Source organism: Oncorhynchus mykiss, chromosome 11, assembly GCF_057628025.1.
Source record: "Oncorhynchus mykiss isolate SJ-2025 chromosome 11, ASM5762802v1, whole genome shotgun sequence".
Classification (NCBI taxonomy): Eukaryota; Metazoa; Chordata; class Actinopteri; order Salmoniformes; family Salmonidae; genus Oncorhynchus; species Oncorhynchus mykiss.
The window spans coordinates 19,273,628-19,295,514 of NC_143032.1; the positions used below are offsets into that span (position 1 = coordinate 19,273,628).

General features: G+C 37.9%; 1 protein-coding gene across 3 annotated transcripts in view; it reads right to left on the bottom strand.

Annotated features, from left to right (window-relative positions):
• Positions 1-21,887, bottom strand: part of LOC110535425 (catenin delta-2) — a 395,208-nt gene that overhangs the window by 170,937 nt on the left and 202,384 nt on the right. For 2 of the 3 annotated variants that reach the window (XM_036935119.2, XM_090189680.1), the window contains one exon: positions 20,053-20,202. In XM_036935119.2, the coding sequence (XP_036791014.2) occupies positions 20,053-20,202 (150 nt within the window). Of the gene's footprint in view, positions 1-16,737; positions 17,092-20,052; positions 20,203-21,887 lie in introns of those variants that run through there. The other variant, XM_090189681.1, reaches the window with a different exon arrangement.

A 21,887-nucleotide genomic window follows, 5' to 3' on the forward strand; every position in this document is an offset into this window, starting at 1 on the left:
CTGGCGCACAGTGTAATTCACCATACAGACTGACACACGGTGTAACTCACCATACAGACTGACACACAGTGTAACTCACCATACAGACTGAACCACAATGTAACTCACCATACAGACTGACACACAGTGTAACTCACCCTATAGACTGACACACAATGTAACTCACCATACAGACTGACACACAGTGTAACTCACCTTACAGACTGACACATAGTGTAACTCACCATACAGACTGACACACAGTATAACTCACCATACAGACTGACACACAGTGTAACTCACCATACAGACTGACACACAGTGTAACTCACCATACAGACTGACACACAGTATAACTCACCATACAGACTAACACACAGTGTAACTCACCATACAGACTGACACACAGTGTAACTCACCCTACAGACTGACACACAGTGTAACTCACCATACAGACTGACACACAGTGTAATTCACCCTATAGACTGAGAGACAATGTAACTCACCATACAAACTGACACACAGTGTAACTCACCCTACAAACTGACACACAGTGTAACTCACCATATAGACTGAGACACAATGTAACTCACCATACAAACTGACACACGGTGTAACTCACCCTACAGACTGACACACAGTGTAACTCACCATACAGACTGACACACAGTGTAACTCACCATACAGACTGACACACAGTGTAATTCACCATACAGACTGACACACGGTGTAACTCACCATACAGACTGACACACAGTGTAACTCACCTTACAGACTGACACACAGTGTAACTCACCTTACAGACTGACACACAGTGTAACTCACCATACAGACTGAAACACAGTGTATCACCATACAGACTGACACACAGTGTAACTCACCATACAGACTGACGCACAGTGTAACTCACCATACAGACTGAAGCACAGTGTAACTCACCCTACAGACTGACGCACAGTGTAACTCACCATACAGACTGAAGCACAGTGTAACTCACCCTACAGACTGACGCACAGTGTAACTCACCATACAGGCACCATATACTGTAGGCAGGTATTCAACGAATCAGACATGAAGGAAAAACACACTGCTGGTTCACTTAGTATGTTTTTGTTCCTCTCTAAGAACAGGTGTGATATCACATCAATATCCTGATACAATTCCCAGGAGAGGTAACAGCTTGTGGGGTGTGTCAGCTGTAACGTGGTTAACGCATTATACAAAGGAAACATTCTGAACCTGCACTGTGTGTTTTCTCCATTTGTGATTGATTAAACTGAAGCATAAGATTCATTGTTGGACAAGAGAGGAGCATGTGTGTTTATTCACATAATTACCAAGAAGTCTTAGATTAATGGAACTATACTCTAGACAGAGTTTGAGGTGGTGTGTGTGTGTGTGTGTGTGTGTGTGTGTGTGTGTGTCTGTGTCAGCCAGAAGGTCCCATCATCGTGTATGTGACACACACTCTCTGTCACGGTGCTCCTGCCCTTAGTGGTGACATTTACATGACCTTCACTCTCCACACACACACACACACACACACACACACACACACACACACACACACACACACACACACACACACACACACACACACACACACACACACACACACACGCACACACAAATACCCCGCCCATTTCCGTATTTCACACTTGGAAGGCTACGCTTCAGAAGTTTCTTGAGCAGATCTACGCTAATCTCATCAAGTTCTGATGAAATATAACCACACACTGCGGAAAATCACTCTAAAAACTGAGGGTTCCTCATCATTTTAGTGAAATATCCCTCTCTCCCTCTTCCTCCTCTCTCTCTCTCCATCTTTCTCCTTCTCTCTGTGTATCTGTCTGTATCTCTACCTCTCTTTTGTGTCTCTCTCTCTCTCTTTCCTGGTGAATAAGTAATTTGCTCTGGTAATGGACTGATGTTTCTGGTGACTTGACCTTTGAGGTTTACAGAGCTGGCTGTGGAGGCCATCTACTGGGAAGGGTACAGACATGAATGGACAAAAGCCCCCCCACACTCACACACACACTTGCTCTCTTTGGCTGCCTGAAATCGAGGAGAAGGAAAAGCTTTCCATTGTTTTCTTGTCATTGTGAGAAATCAACAGAAATATAATAGGCATCACCAATGGTTCCTCACAGGCAGATTAGCAGCAGGGGGACAACTCTCCAACTAATCAAACTGATGTGTGACACACTGAACAATTAGCCCAGTGCGTCAGTCAGGGTGTCCGTTATAGAGGAACGTTCCCCCAGGCTACAGATCTGTGATGCTCACAATGAACACAGAAATAAGGGAGAAAAGAAAGAAAACAAGAAAAGAAATGTATGAAAAGAATAAAAGAAAAGGATGAGGGGGGAAATGATTTTGAGCTCATTGTCTGGGGAAATGTAAAGGTGTGTGTGTGTGTATAAAGGGGGGGGGGCATAGATTTTGGCTGTGGCTGTGACAAGGTGACAATTTGTCTGAATCAATCTGCTCCAGCCAACGAGGTGGAGAGAGACAGAGAGAGTGAAAGAGACAGAAAAAGAGAGACACCAGAGACAGAGAGAGAGAGAGAGAGAGAGAGAGAGAGAGAGAGAGAGAGAGAGAGAGAGAGAGAGAGAGAGAGAGAGAGAGAGAGAGAGAGGGAGAGAGAGTGAGTGTGACAGTGTCCTTCATGCATGTGTAATTGAACATTAGCCAGGTCTGTAGCATGGGAGTCTTACAACACCTGTAACCCTGGAAATCTTTGCCAGTTTCCTACTGTCCTTTCTAAACTGCTGATTTACCACACTCTGGGGGCCTGACACACCAGTAGGCACTAGATTCCCATGCTAGGTGGTTCCTATGGCTAAGTCAATGGGTTTGAGCATGACTACATGCGACAAGACTGAACAAATTGTCTGTAAAAGGTCTATCTGGTTGGCTCATGATGCTGGCAGCACAACAGTGGACTTGTTGCACAATGTTGATGCTTTGGATAGAAATGCTTACTAGATGATCGTATACGTACGTATAAGGTTGGGTTTAAAGTTAGTGATAAAAATCACATTATAAAGTCCTCCAACATCTTCTTATTATGTCTTCCATTGAGGATATGACCTCCATAAATCCTGCTCGATAAAATATGAATTAAAGGTCCCTTAGAGGGTACAGAATCGTTAATATGACATCAACTATAAGTGCGAACCAGGCAGAGATGATGGAGGGTCCTAAATGGTACTTCATCCTTATGGTCTTACATTCCAACACAATCTCACACTCAGTTTGTGGAAATATAGTTTAGGGTTAGGGTATTTCATTATTTTCAGACGCTCCTATACCCTTATTCCCAATATGTTATACCCCATAGGTTGTAAATAAACTATTTTTAAGGTAATGTAACTTGTATCATTATTATAGAGCTGTGATAGCCATAGATAAATGGCTTCAGACCGAGCATTTCTCACTGGAAATTGCTGCTGACATTGAACTGAGCTTAGGGTTAGGGTATTTAATTCCCGCCTGCCTGACCACTCTGCCTGTCCCTGTCCCTGCCTGACGTCCTGTACCTTTGCTCCTACTCTGGATTATCAACCCCTGCCTGCCTTGGCCTGTTGTTTGCCTGCCCCTGTTGTTACAATAAACATTGTTACTTCACACAGTCTGCACTTGGGTCTTACCTTGATTCCTGATAGATATAACTTGTATGATTATCATAGAGCCGTGAAACCCATAGCCGAATGGCTTCAAACTGAGCATTTCTCACCATTTATTTACAGAGAGCAATTTCCGTTCTATAGCAGGTAGTGTCAATTTATTTACAGTACTATGTTGACTAATTGTTGCTTTCTTCTGTGGAAAAACAGAATATGTACAACAATACAAAATATACCAAAAGCTAAATCAAACAAGAGATTTACGACTATTTAACCACGTTAATCATTACTGAAACATGCAAACTACAAACATTTAACCAGTTAATGATAATGAATACATGACTAGGGCTGTTACGGTGACCGTATTATCGCCACACCGGCAGTCAAGAGTCAGGAAGAAAGTCAAATTCCACATGACCGTTTAGTCAAGTAATAAGGCTTCTCCAAGCTCTGATACAGCTGCTGGTCATTAGTAGCCTACCAAACTTGCTAACTGCCTGGTACCCAGCACTCTATTGTCCCTCTAATCACTCTGACATCAATGTAAATATAATCGAAAATCTAATCAAACACTTCACGAGAGCCCATGAGCTCATGTCCCTCAACATTTCTATAGGCAATTGAGAAAACAGAGTGATGGCCTCTATTAAAAAGAGGAGGATCCCATCAGCTTTCTATAGGCTAGGCCTACTATATCTATTTCTAACTTTCCTAATGTTAAGCACATTGGTTTTACTTACAACAGGAGTATAGCCTACCTGGCTGGCATGAAAATGAACCACGGGAAAGCGTCCTGCTTTCGCTATTTAAGAGTATAGATTACATATTTTTTTCCGCTGCCCCTGTTTCGAGACAGGTGCATGATAATGGTCCATTCTGAATCAAAACAAATTTCCCACATATATTATTTAATATATGTAAAGACAAGATTAAATCAAGAATAGTCTGATGGGTGACAATATTACCCTATCACTTTGTGAATTACATATTATCACTTCTGAATGATGCCCAGCTGAAGGCAAGAAACAGTGAATGCTTTTTTTTGCGATTTTTCAAATCATAGTCACACACCTCATGTAGCCTAGCACATAGGCCTATATTTTTTCATAAGGTTTGTACCAACTAAAGTGGCCAAATAACTTCTTAAAATGAAACACATTAATACACTTTACAATGGGTGTATAGCCTAACTGGCACACACACACAGAGTGTGAGTTTCAAATTTGGGGAAGATCATTTTCACCATAAAAATGCACCTTTATAATAAAAGCATTACATGCATAATTGCATTTGCGGTCATTTTTAAGAATGCTGTTTCCTGCTAATGGAACATTTGCGCTTATAGCCAACTGCAATTTATGTGAAGAAATAGCCTAATAGTTTATCAACATTTTAAGCTCAACTTTTTCATCAGTTGCGCCATGCTCATTGCTTAAACATATTGTCCCAGACAGTTTGGAATATTTATTTCTAACACAGACTAGAATAGGTCAACTTTTGTACCATGGGGGATAGTAGATTGACAAAGGCTAGTGCTTTTGATGTTCGTTAGGCCTACTCATCTTGTTGTTTGACGAAAAGTAAATGTGGACAGTTCTTCCAATATCTTCAATATGTGCCTCGGAATTAGATAAGGACACGCACAGCTGCATCCCAGATGTGTCTGTCTTCACTTGTAGCCTGTGAGAAAGACACGATCAGAGAGCCATGTGAGAGCCATGTGAGTGAGAAGCACGCAGCTGGGAGAAGGAGATTATAAGGAGAAGGGAATTATATTTATTATATTCAGCACAAGGGCACAATGCCCACTGGCCGCAAAAGGCATATATTTTTTTAGGGGGCATTATGGCAACACAAAGGGGATGCAGCCGGGAAATTCTAGGCATTATCAAGTGCTTGTCAAAATGTGAATGAGAGGCTGATGAAGTGTGTACAGGCTGCACAAAATAACAAAGCAAAGCTCATGCCTTTCATGCAACTTTTTTCAAATCATCATTAGAATAGCATCATGCAGCCTTAGAATGTATTAAAAATCAAAACATATAGCCCATCATTTTGACATTTTTATTTAACCTTTATTTAACTAGGCAAGTCACATCATAACTAAAGTTACATAACTAAAGTTACATAAATAACTATTTTATTCAGCTTATGTTCAATTGTATTCTTCATACTATAAAATAATGTAAAATAACACCACGAAATTCTAAGCAAATCTTGTCTGCTAAATGAACTAGTATAGCCCACAACAATATGGCATAGCCTGATCAGGACCTAAAATATGGACAACTCAGAGTGTGCTATTCTGTTCTTCTGAAATAGACCACATTTTCTTCATATCTATATCTGTCTAAAATAAATAATGGATTTATTGCGATGGTGTAGTCGATATTACATTTATTTATTAGACTTTTTAAAATGTATATGTTCCAAAGGTCTGCATGAGTACAACATGAGTACAAACAAAGTGAGTTTGTGTGTGTAAGTGTTTGTGTGCGCGTGTGTGTATTATGGTGTGTATTATAATTTCCCATCAAAAAATGTATCCCCATTCCCAAATCAAATACCTTAATCAATACCACATTTTTTATATTTTTTAAAATTGTATTTATCTTTTTTTCCAATCTGGCAACCCTCATAAAATTCGACATAGCCTTGTATAAAAAGATTATGAAAAAAATTGTGTAATGTAGGCTCCACAAAAAACAACATTAAGCTACTACTGCAATATAATCATTATGGTGACAACCAGGTTGATTAAAAATAGTGGGTTGTTAACACATTTGTTTTTTTATATAAACAAATATGGGACACAAAAAAAGCAGTGTAGAACACCATTGCCCATCATGCATTGGTCTAATAACTTTCAAAAGATTGTTCCGAAGTTTACCCCCCAAAAATGTATATTCTGTGAATGAAGTCGCACAAACATTTGTATTTTCTTACCAATTAAGTCGTACAAAAATGTCTATTTTCCTATTAATTAAGTCACACAAAAATGTGTCTTTCACACAAATTAATCTAGACAAAAATGCACAAAAAACAAACAAAATCTGCTAAAATTATTTTTGTACAGAATTGCACGAATTGAGTTGTGCAATCCGGAAACTATACACTGTATAATTTAATCATATTTCCTCATATATCCATCCTGAGAGCTAAATGTTTCTGGCACAGATTGTATCTTACCTGTAGCTAGCTACATGTCTATGTTTTTACTCTCAATTTATTTATTAACTCTTACTCCAAATAAAAGGTCCATTCTTTTTTCATAAATATACTTTTCTTCTCCAGAAGAGAATTGTGTGTATGTAAGCCCATTCCTACGTGAACAGCATTAGTAGCTGATAAATATTATTGTATCTTCAGCTGTAAGTTGTGTCCGTATAAACCCATGTGAACAGGTGCTACATAATAAGACATCCAACTTGGTTGGTTATTTGCTCCAGCATCTTTTTGATCCTGCAGGTTCAAAGTCATGTAATAATTCTCCATTGATATCCAGCTAGGAATTCATTAGAACATCAGTCTCTGGAGCTATTCTAAAAGCTGTCTGTTTGGCTGTGTTTATTTGAAGGCGCAGGTGGGAGTGGTGTGTGTTAGAGGGTGTGTGTGTGTGTGTGTGTGTGTGTGTGTGTGTGTGTGTGTGTGTGTGTGTGTGTATGTATGTATGTATGTATGTATATATGTATGTATGTATGTATGCATGCATGCATGTATGTGTCTCTGTGTATGTGCAGGTGACAATTGAGCTAAAACTCAACATTCAGGAGAAAACCTGATCTTTTCACTTAATTAATACGTTTCTAAAATCTCATCGAAAACCGACCCCAAAACACACACTATCTGACATGTTTTTTACCAGCTAATGTGCTTCTGTTGCTTTTCGACATTAGAGAGAACTACTCAAAACTTGGCAAACAAGCGCTTTCTTCGGTTAGATACTATTAGTGGTGCAAATTTCACTGGGGACATATCCCCCTCATGTTCTGAAATGGCATTTTTGTCCCCCACAGTTTTATCATTGGAATGTGATCTAAAACGAGGCAACAGTGTACTTTAGAACCATGTGGATGCCTCCGAGTGGTCGGGTAGGCCATTTGGAGATAGGAATGTGATCTAAAACGAGGCAACGGTGTACTTTAGAACCATGTGGATGCCTCCGAGTGGTCGGGTAAGCTATTTGGAGTTTTTATCCGACAGAAAAAAAGGAAAAAAATTATGTCCCCCCACTTCTGAAACAAAAGTTGCGCCCCTGAATTGTATTACGGTAATATATTGCATGCTATTTCTATGGAAACAGAGGAATGTTTTTATTTAATTGAATATGTCCAGGTATATTAAACACTGTCTTTTAACCTTGAACAGTATGAGGTAAGGTCAACATACAGGTTAAATATTTCAACCTTTCTCTCCACTGTTGATCGTTAAACTTTTAAAATTATCACTTATATGTTATGAACCTTCCTTCGCTGCCAGGGTAAAATCGAGGTCTTCTCTCGCTCTCTCTCTAGAATGTCAGCTCTCATTACTAAAGGCATACACAATATTCAGAAGGGAGTGAATTAGCTTTATGGTTTTATGCAAAACAGGCTTTCACTGTGTGTGTGTGTGTGTGTGTGTGTGTGCCTTCTTCTGAAAAGGCCTGGTGTCATATTAGAAAGCTTTGATGAGAGCATTAAACAGAACCGCCAAACGGGCACTTGCCCAGTGTCTGTGTCGGCAGCTCTCCAAAGAGGCAATGTTTGAATAGGGGACATGTGTGTGTGTGTGCACCGTGTAGCTGTGTGTGTGCGTGTGCATGTGTGTGTGACAGGCTCCATGCTGAGCAGTGTGTTTCTGACAGCTCTCCCTCCAGGCCGAAGCTAATCCCTCTTTGTTTTCTAGAAAAAAAAACAGATTTTACAGAGAATCCCCTCTGGTGTCCTTGGTAGAGACACACGCACGCACACACACACACAGATTCTGGTAACATTGAAGGCGTATAGCGGAGGAGAATTCAGGGAGAGGAATTAAGAGTTAATACTACTTAATACTAGGCAGGGTGTCTTAGAGATAATTCACCCTGAGAAGCAGAGAGATAGAGTTTAATGAGAGTTACACCTCCAGATGATATCCTGTAGAGGAGTTGTACACGTTACTCATGGTGACTCTGTAGTATTACACCAAGCATTCAGGTCGACTGTCATGGTACTGGTACTGAAACGTCATGGCAAGGGAAGGAGCGAGTGATGGAAATGAAGGACAACTGTTTTTCATTCCATCAACTCACCACTCATATGAATGTGTTAACTGTTTTCACACAAGGTTTGTAGAAACCCAACTAAGCCTCTCTCTCCCCTGTCGCAGTAGAGTTTAGCTGCAGTGCAGGGTGTAGATGTGTGGATGTGTGTGTGTGTTATTATAAAAAAAAGTAATAGCTTGAAATAGACCACATTAACCTGCTGTACTATGTGGCGCTGGACTGGTTTACTCTGAGAAAACACACACACTCAAAGCTACAACGGCTTACCTGCCTACCTCAAACTGCGTTTATGGGTTACACCAATACCACAAATAAACAATAGATTGCAGGCTTTAGAATTAATTCAATGTAGAGTTATAGAGAGAGAGATCCAGCTCTCTAAAAAAATGCCTTATAGCATTAATGACTGTGATTCACAGCTGGATGATGAAACTATAATGTGGAGTCAGGGTTTAAATAGTACAATATAGTACAATATACTATACTGTTATAATGACAATACTGTTATACTGACACTACTGTTACAATGACTATACTGTTATAATGACAATATAATAATGTATAATGTTATACACTGACTACATTGTTATATACTGACAATACTGTTATACTGACTATACTGTTACATACTGACTATACTGTTATAATGACAATACTGTTATATACTGACTATACTGTTATACTGACAATACTGTTATATACTCTTATACTGTTATATAATGACTATACTATTAATATAGTCATTTAATGTTATATACTAACTTTACTGATAAAAACTTGTATCCTGTTGTATACTAACTATACAGTTATATATTGACTATACTGTTATATTCTGACTATACTATTAATATACTCCTTTAATGTTATATACTGGCTATACTGTTATATACAGATTATAGTGTTATATACTGATTATAGAGATATACTGACTATCTTGTTATATTATATACTGACTATTTTTTTTTTTTTATTTAACCTTTATTCAACTAGGCAAGTCAGTTAAGTCAATGACGGCCTAGGAACATTGGGTTAACTGCCTGTTCAGGGGCAGAACGACAGATTTGTACCTTGTCAGCTCAGGGGTTTGAACTTGCAACCTTCCGGTTACTAGTCCAACGCTCTAACAACTAGGCTACCCTGCCACCCCTTAACTATACTGTTAAGTACTGTTATAAACTGACTATACTGTTATATAGTGACAATACTGTTATATACTCGTATACTGTTTATACTGACTATACTGCTACATACTGACAATACTGTAATATACTGACAATACTGTTATATACTGACTATACTTTTACATACTGAATATACTGTTATATACTGACTATACTGTTATACTGACAATACTGTTATATAGACTATACCGTTATGTACTGAATATAATGCTAAATACTGACTATACTGTTATACTGACTATACTGTTAAATTGACTATACTGCTATATACTGAATATACTGTTATATACTGGCAATACTGTTACATACTGACTATACTGTTATAATGACTATGCTGTTATAATGACTATACTGTTATATTGACTATATTGTTATACACTGACTATACTGTTATACACTGCCACTACTGTTATATACTGACAATACTATACTGTTATACCAACTATACTGTTATATACTGATTCTACTGTTATATACCGACAATACTGTTATACTGACTATACTGTTATATACTGAACTATACTGTAATATACTGACTATACTGTTATATACTGACTATACTGTTATACTGACTATACTGTTATGCTGACTACACTGTTATATTGACTATACTGGTATATACTGGCTATACTGCTATATACTGAGTATACTGTTATACTGACAATAATATTGTATACTGACAATACTTTTACATGCGGACTATACTGTTATATACCGATGATACTGTTATATACTGAGTATACTGTTATACTGACAATACTGTTATATAGACTATACCGTTATGTACTGAATATAATGCTAAATACTGACTATACTGTTATACTGACTATACTGTTAAATTGACTATACTGCTATATACTGACTGTACTGTTATATTGACAATACTGTTATATACTGACTATACTGTTATAATGATTATACTGTTATACAGACTATACTGTTATACTGACTATATTGTTATAATACTGTTATAATGACTATACTGTTATATACTGACTATACTGTTATCATGACTATACTGTTTTACTGACTATACTGTTATAATACTGTTATAATGACTATACTGTTATACTGATAATACTGTTATATACTGACTATACTGTTATAATGATTATACTGTTATACTGACTATATTGTTATAATACTGTTATAATGACTATTCTGTTATATACTGACTATACTGTTATCATGACTATACTGTTATACTGACTATACTGTTATAATGACTACACTGTTATATAGTGACAATACTGTTATATACTCTCATACTGTTATATACTCTTATACTGTTATATACTGACAATAAAGTTTTATACTGACACTACTGTTATATACTGACTATACTGTCATACTGACTATGCTGTTATATTGACTATACTGTTATGTACTAACTATAATGTTATATACTGACTATACTGTTATACTGACTATACTGGTAAATTGATTATACTGCTTTATACTGACTATACCGTTATATACTGACTATGCTGTTGTCATGACTGTCCTGATCAGGTCAGGTTACAGAAGACCACAACCCTACAGAGTATCTCTCAACCTCAACAGAGGAGGAGAGATCTAGGGGCCTGAAGATGTGGGGGTTTTATGACCCCTCACGCCATTGGTAAATCTTAGGCCACACAACATTCCTGTGTCCTCTCAATATGGAGAACCAACCTCAGAACATTAAACATGAAATAAAGAGACTTTGGAACAATGGTTTCCGTCAGCCACAATGGTGGTCATGACGATAGATGGAATATGAAAATGTATGTCATTTTTGTTTTGTTATTAAAGGTTAATAGATAACGTTATTACGAAAACATTGTAACGTGAATAGTTTTCCTAGTATATGTTGTTGTATATGTATATGATGTTTATACATTGTACGTTGTGTGGAAAATGTCCAAATCAAAGGGAATGTTTTGGTAAAGATGAAATGTGAAGTTAGTTGTCTAAAATTGGATTTGAGTAAAGCCTTGCTCTTAACTAGGTACACCCAGAGAATTGCCCTAAAGGCGGTTACGCCCACTTCTGACACAAGGGTATAAAACCTGTGAGTAAAGAATTTACAGATAAGACTAAGTGACCCAAGCTGCAGCTGAGGTCTAAAAAGTCAACGAACCCAAAACGCAACACAAGTTTGAAGACAAATAAATATTTGTCTACCCAAGCTACGGATGAGTAGCTGTGTCTAAGCGGGTGAATTCAAGTCGAACCACTTAGATTCCACTTCCCATCAAATTGTGGTGTCTACACTGTTTCATTCCTATGCTGTGAGCTCTGAGCTACAGAGCTGTCTGTCCTCAGAAGAGCCCTTTCAGAACAAGGGCGAGGGAACAGACTCCTAAGCTAAAAGGACCCTGACATTGTGAGGACGACCAGAGAGGTGCGCCGGAAAAGTGCGTCATTGAGCAGCCTGGACGGTCAACGTGCAGAATCCACAGAGACCTTCCCCAAGTAACTACATCATTATATTCTGACCCATAAGAGCGGCAGTTTGGGGCAAGGCTAGGGTTAGAATAAGCATAGCTGACAAATTCACCCAAATGTATATTTAGAGGGCAAGTTGGTTAGGATGATATCTATGAGGCTGCCCGTGTTAACGGCTTTGGGGTGGTACCTGGTAGGTTCATTGATAATTTGTGTGAGATTGAGGGCATCAAGCTTAGATTGTAGGATGGCTGGGGGGTTAAGCATGTTCCAGTTTAGGTCACCTAGCAGCACGAGCTCTGAAGATAGATGGGGGGCAATCAGTTCACATATGGTGCCCAGAGCATCAGCTGGGGGCAGAGGGTGGTCTATAGCTGGCGGCAACAGTGAGAGACTTGTTTTTAGAGAGGTGGATTTTTAAAAGTAAAAGTTCAAATTGTTTGGGTACAGACCTGGATAGTAGGACAGAACTCTGCAGGCTATCTCTGCAGTAGATTGCAACACCGCCCCCTTTGGCCGTTCTATCTTGTCTGAAAATGTTGTAGTTAGGGATGGAGATTTCAGAGTTTTTGGTGGTCTTCCTAAGCCAGGATTCAGACACGGCTAGAACATCCGGGTTGGCAGAGTGTGCTAAAGCAGTGAATAAAACAAACTTAGGGAGGAGGCTTCTAATGTTAACATGCATGAAAACAAGGCTATTACGGTTACAGAAGTCATCAAAAGAGAGCGCCTGGGGAATAGGAGTGGAGCTAGGCACTGCAGGGCCTGGATTCACCTCTACATCACCAGAGGAACAGAGGAGGAGTAGGATAAGGGTACGGCTAAAAGCTATGAGAATTGGTCTTCTAGGACGTCTGGAACAGAGAGTAAAAGGAGGTTTCTGGGGGCGATAAAATAGCTTCAAGGTATAATGTACAGACAAAGGTATGGTAGGATGTGAATACAGTGGAGGTAAACCTTGGCATTGAGTGATGAGAGAGATATTGTCTCTCGAAACATAATTGAAACCAGGTGATGTCATCGCATGTGTGGGTGGTGGAACTGAAAGGTTGGATAAGGTATAATGAGCAGGGCTAGAGGCTCTACAGTGAAATAAGCCAATAAACACTAACCAGAACAGCAATGGACAAGGCATATTGAATTAAGGAGAGGCATGCTTAGCCGAGTGATCATAAGGATCCAGTGAGTAGTGAGGTTGGTTGGGGTCACAGCGATTCAGACAGCTAGCCGGGCCATCGGTAGCAAGCTAGCATAGGATGGAGGTCTGTTTTTAGCCACCTCGTGCGTTTCCGTCGGTAGATTAGTGGGGTTCCGTGTGGTAGAGTGGACCAATCCAATTGGCAAAATAGATATAGTTATAGTGACCCAAGAAAATTGTCTGATAGACCTTTTCAGATAGCAGCTGATAAGACAGCTAACGATTAGCGGGCCGCAGATGGGCGTTCAGGTAACGTCGCAACGGAGAGGCCAGTTGGATAACTCCCTCGGACAGATAACGTCAGTAGTCCAGTCATGAAGGCCCGGTGGGGCTCCGCGTCGGTAGTACAACGGGTCCGGATAGGTGATTGTAGCCCCGGAGTGGCTGATGGAACTCTTCAGCTGGCTAGCTCCGGAATAATTGATGTTTGCTCCGGGACCGACATATGCAATAGTCCCTCAGATAGCAGCTAGCTAGCTGCAAGATCCAGGTGTAAATGCCCAGAGCTTGAGGTAGAAATCCGGGGATATGGAGAGAAAATAGGTCCGGTATGCTCTGGTCTGAGTCGCTAGCTTTTCGAACCAAAGGATAGCTGATGACCACCAACCGTGGTTAGCTGAACACAAACGTTAGCCAGTAAACTGGCTAGCTTCTATTGTGGTTTTCAGTTTAGATTATTATTATTTTTTTCCAGTTTTGATTTCAGTTCTTTTTTTTTATTGGTGAGGCGGGTTGAAGTTGAGATTTTTAGACTAAACTGTTATATTGACTATACTGTTATACTGACTATACTGTTATACTACTGTTATACTGACTATACTGTTATACAACTGTTAAAATAACTATACTGTTATAATACTGCTTAAATGACTAACTGTTATACTGACTATACTGTTATACTGATGAAACTGTTAAATACGGGCTATACTGTTATACTGACTATATTGTATTTACCGACTATACTGTTATACTGATTATACTGTTACATACTGGCTATACTGTTATACTGACTATACTGTTATATACTGACTATACTGTTACATACTGACTATACTGTTATACTACGGTTATACTGACTATACTGTTATAAAAATGTTAAAATTACTATACTGTTATAATACTGCTTGACTATTCTGTTATATAGTGACTATACTGTTATACTGACTGTACTGTTATATACTGACTATACTGTTATATTGACTATACTGTTATACTGACTATACTGTTATATAGTGACTATACTGTTAAAATGACTATACTGTTATACTGACTATTCTGTTACACTGACTATACTCTTATATACAGACTATACTGTTATACTGACTATACTGTTATAATGACTATACTTTTATACTGACTATATTGTTATACTGACTATACTGCTATAATACTGTTATAATGGCTATACTGATATACTGACTATACTGTTATACTGACTACACTGTTATATACTGACTATACTGTTATACTGACTATACTGTTATAATGACTATACTGTTATACTGACTATATTGTTATTACTGACTATACTGTTATACTGACTATACTGTTATAATGACTATACTGTTATACTGACTATATTGTTATACTGACTATACTGTTATAATACTGTTATAATGGCTATACTGTTATACTGACTATACTGTTATACTGACTACACTGTTATATACTGACTATACTGTTATACTGACTATACTGTTATAATGACTATACTGTTATACTGACTATATTGTTATACTACTGTTATACTGACTATATTGTTATACTGACTATACTGTTATACTGACTATACTGTTATACTGACTATACTGTTATACTGACTAAACTGTTATACTGACTATATTGTTATACTACTGTTATACTGACTATATTGTTTTACTGACTATACTGTTATACTGACTATACTGTTATACTGACTATACTGTTATTCTGACTATACTGTTATACTACTGTTATACTGACTATATTGTTATACTGACTATACTGTTATACTGACTATATTGTTATACTACTGTTATACTGACTATATTGTTATACTGACTATACTGTTATACTGACTATACTGTTATACTGACTATACTGTTATACTACTGTTTACTGACTATATTGTTATACTGACTATACTGTTATACTGACTATACTGTTATACTGTTATACTGACTATACTGTTATACTGACTATACTGTTATACTACTGTTATACTGACTATATTGTTATACTGACTATACTGCTATACTGACTATACTGTTATACTGACTATACTGTTATACTGACTATACTGACTATACTGTTATACTGACTATATTGTTATACTACTGTTATACTGACTATATTGTTATACTGACTATATTGTTATACTGACTATACTGTTATACTGACTATACTGTTATACTGACTGTACTGTTATACTGACTAAACGATTATACTGACTATACTGTTATAATGACTATACTAAAAAAAAGACTATACTGTTATACTGACTATACTGTTATACTGACCACACTGTTATAATGACTATACCGTTATAATAATGACTATACTGAAAATGACTATACTGTTATAATGACAATACTGTTATACCGACTATACTGTTATACAACTGTTATAGTGACTATACTGTTATACTGACTAAACTGTTATAATGACTATACGGTTATACTGACTATACTGTTATACTAATGACTATCCTGAAAATGACTATACTGTTATACCGACTATACTGTTATACTGACTAAACTGTTATACTAACTATACTGTTATCTTCTTACGGACGTGGTTCCTGCACAGGAACACATCAGCGGAAATTTCAGAGCGCCACCTATAGTACTATAGTATAGTACTCAATAAATCTCAAACTTTCATTAAAACACACACGCAAGATACTCAATTAAAGCTACACTCGTTGTGAATCTAGCCAACATGTCAGATTTGTAAAATGCTTTTCGGCGAAAGCATGAGAAGCTATTATCTGATAGCATGCACCCCCCCAAAATACCTGAACGAGACCTAAACAACAGATTTTGCGGTAGCCGGCGCTACACAAAACGCAGAAATAAAATATAAAACATTCATTACCTTTGACGAGCTTCTCTGTTGGCACTACTATATGTCCCATAAACATCACAATTGGGTCTTTTTCCCGATTAAATCCGTCAAAGTATGCCAAAAATGTCCATTTATGAAGGCCGTCTGATCCAAGGAAAATGCACCTTTACACGACGCAACGTCACTTTTTAAAATTAACAAAGTTGCCTATAAACTTTTACAAATCACTTCAAGCTACTTTTGTAAACCAACTTTAGGTATTAATAAACGTTAATAATCGATAAAATTGATCACGGGGCGATCTGTATTCGATAGCAGCAAGTCTTGAAATCATCGTCCATTTTTTTCACTTTCATAATTTCCTGGGTGCACCCCAAGACAGGAAGTGCCTATACGTCATCCCACCAAGGATAAACGTGCAAAGAAATGCCAGTATTGGCGACATCGTGTGGAAGCTGTAGGCGTTTCTATCGCCTTAGACAATTCAAAGACTGGCGGATGAATCTTTTTTTTGTGTTTTTGGTGAACAGTTTTCCCTGGGATTTTTACTCCTGAACACGTTCTGTTATAGCCACAGACATGATTTAACCAGTTTTAGAAACTTCAGAGTGTTTTCTATACACACATACTTATTATATGCATATACTATATTCCTGGCATGAGTAGCAGGACTTTGAAATGTTGCGCGATTTGTAAAAAAAAAGCTGCGAAAATTCGTAGCATCCTTAATTATACTGACTGAACTGTTATACTGACTATACTGTTATACTGACTATACTGTTATACTGTTATACTGACTATACTGTTATACTGACTATACTGTTATAATGACTATACTGTTATACTGACTATACTGTTATACTGACTATACTGTTATACTAATGACTATACTGGTATACTAATGACTATACTGAAAATGACTATATTGTTATAATACTGGTATAATGACTATACTGTTAAATATTGTTATATTGACTATACTGTTATATACTCTTATACTGACTATACTGTTATAATGACTGTACTGTTATATACTGACTATACTGTTATACTGACTATACTGTTGTACTGACTATACTGTTGTACTGACTGTACTGACTATACTGTTATAATGACTGTACTGTTATATACTGACTATACTGTCATACTGACTATACTGTTGTACTGACTATACTGTTATACTACTGTTATACTGACTATACTGTTATATACTGGCTATACTGCTATATGTACTATACTTGTTACATACTGACTATACTGTTAAAATGACGATACTGTTATACTGACTATACTGTTATAAAACTGTTAAAATGACTATGCTTTTAGAATACTAATTAAATGACTATACTGTTGTACTGACTATACTGTTGTACTGACTATACTGTTATACTGACTATACTGTTATAATGACTATACTGTTATACTGATTATACTGTTATACTACTGTTATACTGACTATACTGTTATACTGACTAAACTGATATAATGACTATATTGTTATACTACTGTTATACTTACTATACTGTTATACTGACTATATTGTTATATTGACTATACTGTTATACTGACTATATTGTTATATTGACTATACTGTTATACTGACTATATTGTTATATTGACTATTTGACTATACTGTTATAGTGACTATATTGTTATATTGACTATACTGTTATAACGACTATACTGTTATATACTGTTATACTGACTATATTGTTATATTGACTATACAGTTATACTACTGTTATACTGACTATACCTTTCTCAATGTCAGAACTATTTTCATCTGATCATTACTACAAGGCATCACTTAGACATTATGAATCTTATGGAGTGTGTGTTTTGGTTTTACTATCCTTGCGGGGAACAGAAGTCCTCACAAGATTCGTTAAACTGTCACGTCCTGACCTTAGAGAGCCTTTTTATGTCTTTATTTGGGTTGGTCAGGGTGTGATTTGGGTGGGCATTCTATGTTCTTTATTTCTATGTTTTGGGTTTCTATGTTTTGGCCGGGTATGGTTCTCAATCAGGGACAGCTGTCTCTGATTGGGAATCACACTTAGGCAGCCTGTTTGGCGACTTTAGGTTGTGGGATGTTGTTTTTTGTTAGCTCTGCGTAGCCTACGGAACGTGACGTTCGTTGGTCTTTTGTTGTTTTGTTTGGTGTTCCGATCATGAACACGTACCACGCTGCACCTTGGTCCACTTCTTCCGACGAGCGTTACATAAACAGGGAAAATTCGGACAAGTGGGGACATTTCGCCGGCCCCCAAAAGGAAAAAGACAATTTTCAGCTTAGGGGTTAGGTTTAGGGTTACAATTAGTGTTCAAATTGGGGTTAGGGGTTAGGTTTAGTGTTAGGTTTAGGGGTTTGGGGTTAAGGTTGGGGTTATGGTCAAGGTTAGGTTAGGTTAAGGGTTTTAAGGGTTAAGGGAAAATATGATTTTGAAAGTGAATCAATTGTTTGGTCCCCACAAGCATAGCAAAACAAAGATATGTGTGTTCGTACGTGTGTTCGTACGTGTGTACATGTGTGTGTGACTGAGGCGTCACTTATTCATTTTGAATCCCTATTAGCCGCACACAGGCCCTGCAGTGGTCAATCTAACCATCTTTAAACACACTGTTCTGTAGCCGGCTGCATTAAACAAGCCAATAACTCAGGAATGGATCAATACCGCTCACTAAGAGATTTCCTACTCTTTGGTCTCGCTGTGGGAAAGATAAGGTAAATGAGTCCCAGTGTGTGTTTTACGATATAAACCGACTGCATTAGAATTGATCTACTGCAATAACAGTAAATTGTATATGCTATAATTGTGTTCGCAAGGTAGCAAACCCTCAAACATGTAATAATGTACTTCTTAGAGAGTAAACAAATCGTTATATCATATTGCTCAATAAACAAGCTTGGATACACCCTGCCATAGCGTACAGGCTTAAAGACATGCTCCTTGCCTGCAAGCAATTTATTTCTCTTTCATGTACCATACCCATTGATCCAAACAATAAGTAATCTATAGTAGCTTATTTAGCATAATCACTATCTGACCCACATGTTAATGATAGTTATTAATGCCTGGCTGGTTAATGAGTGTGAGAAGATACAGCCTAGCGTGACAGAGAGGGCTATTCCCATGTAGAATGATGCTGTAATAGGATTTCGACAGCATACCTAAACCCACATCTAGATAACACAAATTAGTCTCTATTGAAGAATACTGGAGGTTAGTATGTGCTGCAGACAGAACTGTGCCTATCTCTATTGTTCTCTTTTTGTTAGTGTGTGTACATATTAAAGGTGTGTGTGTGTGTTTAAATACTGTAGGATGGATTATATAGTCTTACCAGTGTTGTTTCCCAGTCCCCTCATAGGTCCTTTGTGGTAGTGGTTGACTCTGTCCTCATAGATGGGCTCTTTGTGGTGGTCTGGGGATCCCAGGGGACGCAGGTCTGGACCACAGTGACTGTGCTGATTACTGTAGGAACCCCTGGAACCTGGAGAGGGAGAGGGAGAGTGTAAGGAAGGGAGGAAGAGAGAGAAAGACAGAGAGAAAGACAGAGAGAAAGACAGAGAGAGAAATCAGCCCTGAGTATTGACTTTTCTCCAGCAAAATGTAATTCTCCATACACATTGTCCCTAAGTGCTCTAGCCTCTCCTCTCTTTCTCTGTAATCATCTTATCTTCTGTCCCAATAGTCTCTCTCTAGCCTCCTCTACTCCCATAGTCTCCAGCCTCTCCTCTCTTTCTCTGTAATCATCTTATCTTCTGTCCCAATAGTCTCTCTCTAGCCTCCTCTACTCCCATAGTCTCCAGCCTCTACTCCCATAGCCTCCAGCCTCTACTCCCATAACCTCTATGGTAGGGATCATCAACTAGATTAATCTTCTTTTTTAAGCAGATGGTCAGGGGGCTGTAAAATTATTTCAAATAATTTATAGATTGCAAGAAGCCCAAACTAAAATAATTTCAAACCTTCCTTACATTTGTATACGATCAAATACTGTACATGTCTCTATTATGTGTGGGAATATTCTGGAACAGATATCCTAAATGAAAATCTCTTGGAGCTGATTTCCTGGTGTTTTTTCAGAGAGGGATGAGGATAAGAGGATGATGAGAGAGGGATGAGGACAGGATGATGGGGAGAGAGGGATGAGGATAGGAGGATGATGAGAGAGGGATTAGGATAGGAGGAGGATGAGAAAGGGATGAGGAGAGAGTGAGGAAGAAAGTGGGATGAGGAGAGAGGGATGATGAGAGAGGGATGAGGAGAGAGGGATGTTGAGAGAGGGATGAAGAGAGAGGGATGATGAGAGAGGGATGATGAGAGAGGGATGAGGAGAGAGGGATGAGGAGAGATGGATGATGAGAGAGGGGTGAAGAGAAAGGGATGATGAGAGAGGGATGGGGAGAGAGGGATGAGGAGAGAGGGATGATGAGAGAGGGATGATGAGAGAGGGATGAGGAGAGAGGGGAACACAGTCAGCTGTACTAACAACAGGAGATATTCTCCCTGAACTCTGTATTTCAATAGTGTACCAGACAAACGTTTGGACACACCTACTCATTCCTTTGGTTGTTCTTTGTTTACTATTTTTTGCATTGTAAAATAACATTGAAGACATCAATAACACATATGGAATCATGTAGTAACTAAAAAAGTGTTAAACATATCAAAATATATTTTATATTTGAGATTCTTCAAAGTGGCCCTCGCCTGGATGACAGCTTTGCACACTCTTAGCATTCTCTCAACCAGCTTTTTTTTTATTTTTTAAATGTAACCTTTATTCAAAACAGAAATCCCATAATTAAAATTCCTCAAACATACAAGTATTTCACACCATTTTAAAGATACACTTCTTGTTAATACCACCACAGTGTCCGATTTCAAATAGGATTTACAGCGAAAGCACCACAAACGATTATGTTAGGTCAGAGCCAAGTCACAGAAAAACACAGCCATTTTTCCAGCCAAAGAGAGCAGTCACAAAAATCAGAAATAGAGATAAATGAATCACTAACCTGTGATGATCTTCATCAGATGACACTCATATGACTTCATGTTACACAGTACATGTATGTTTTGTTTGATAAAGTTCATATTTATATAAAAAAATCTCATTATACATTGGCGCGTTATGTTCAGTAGTTCCAAAAACATCCAGTGATTTTGCAG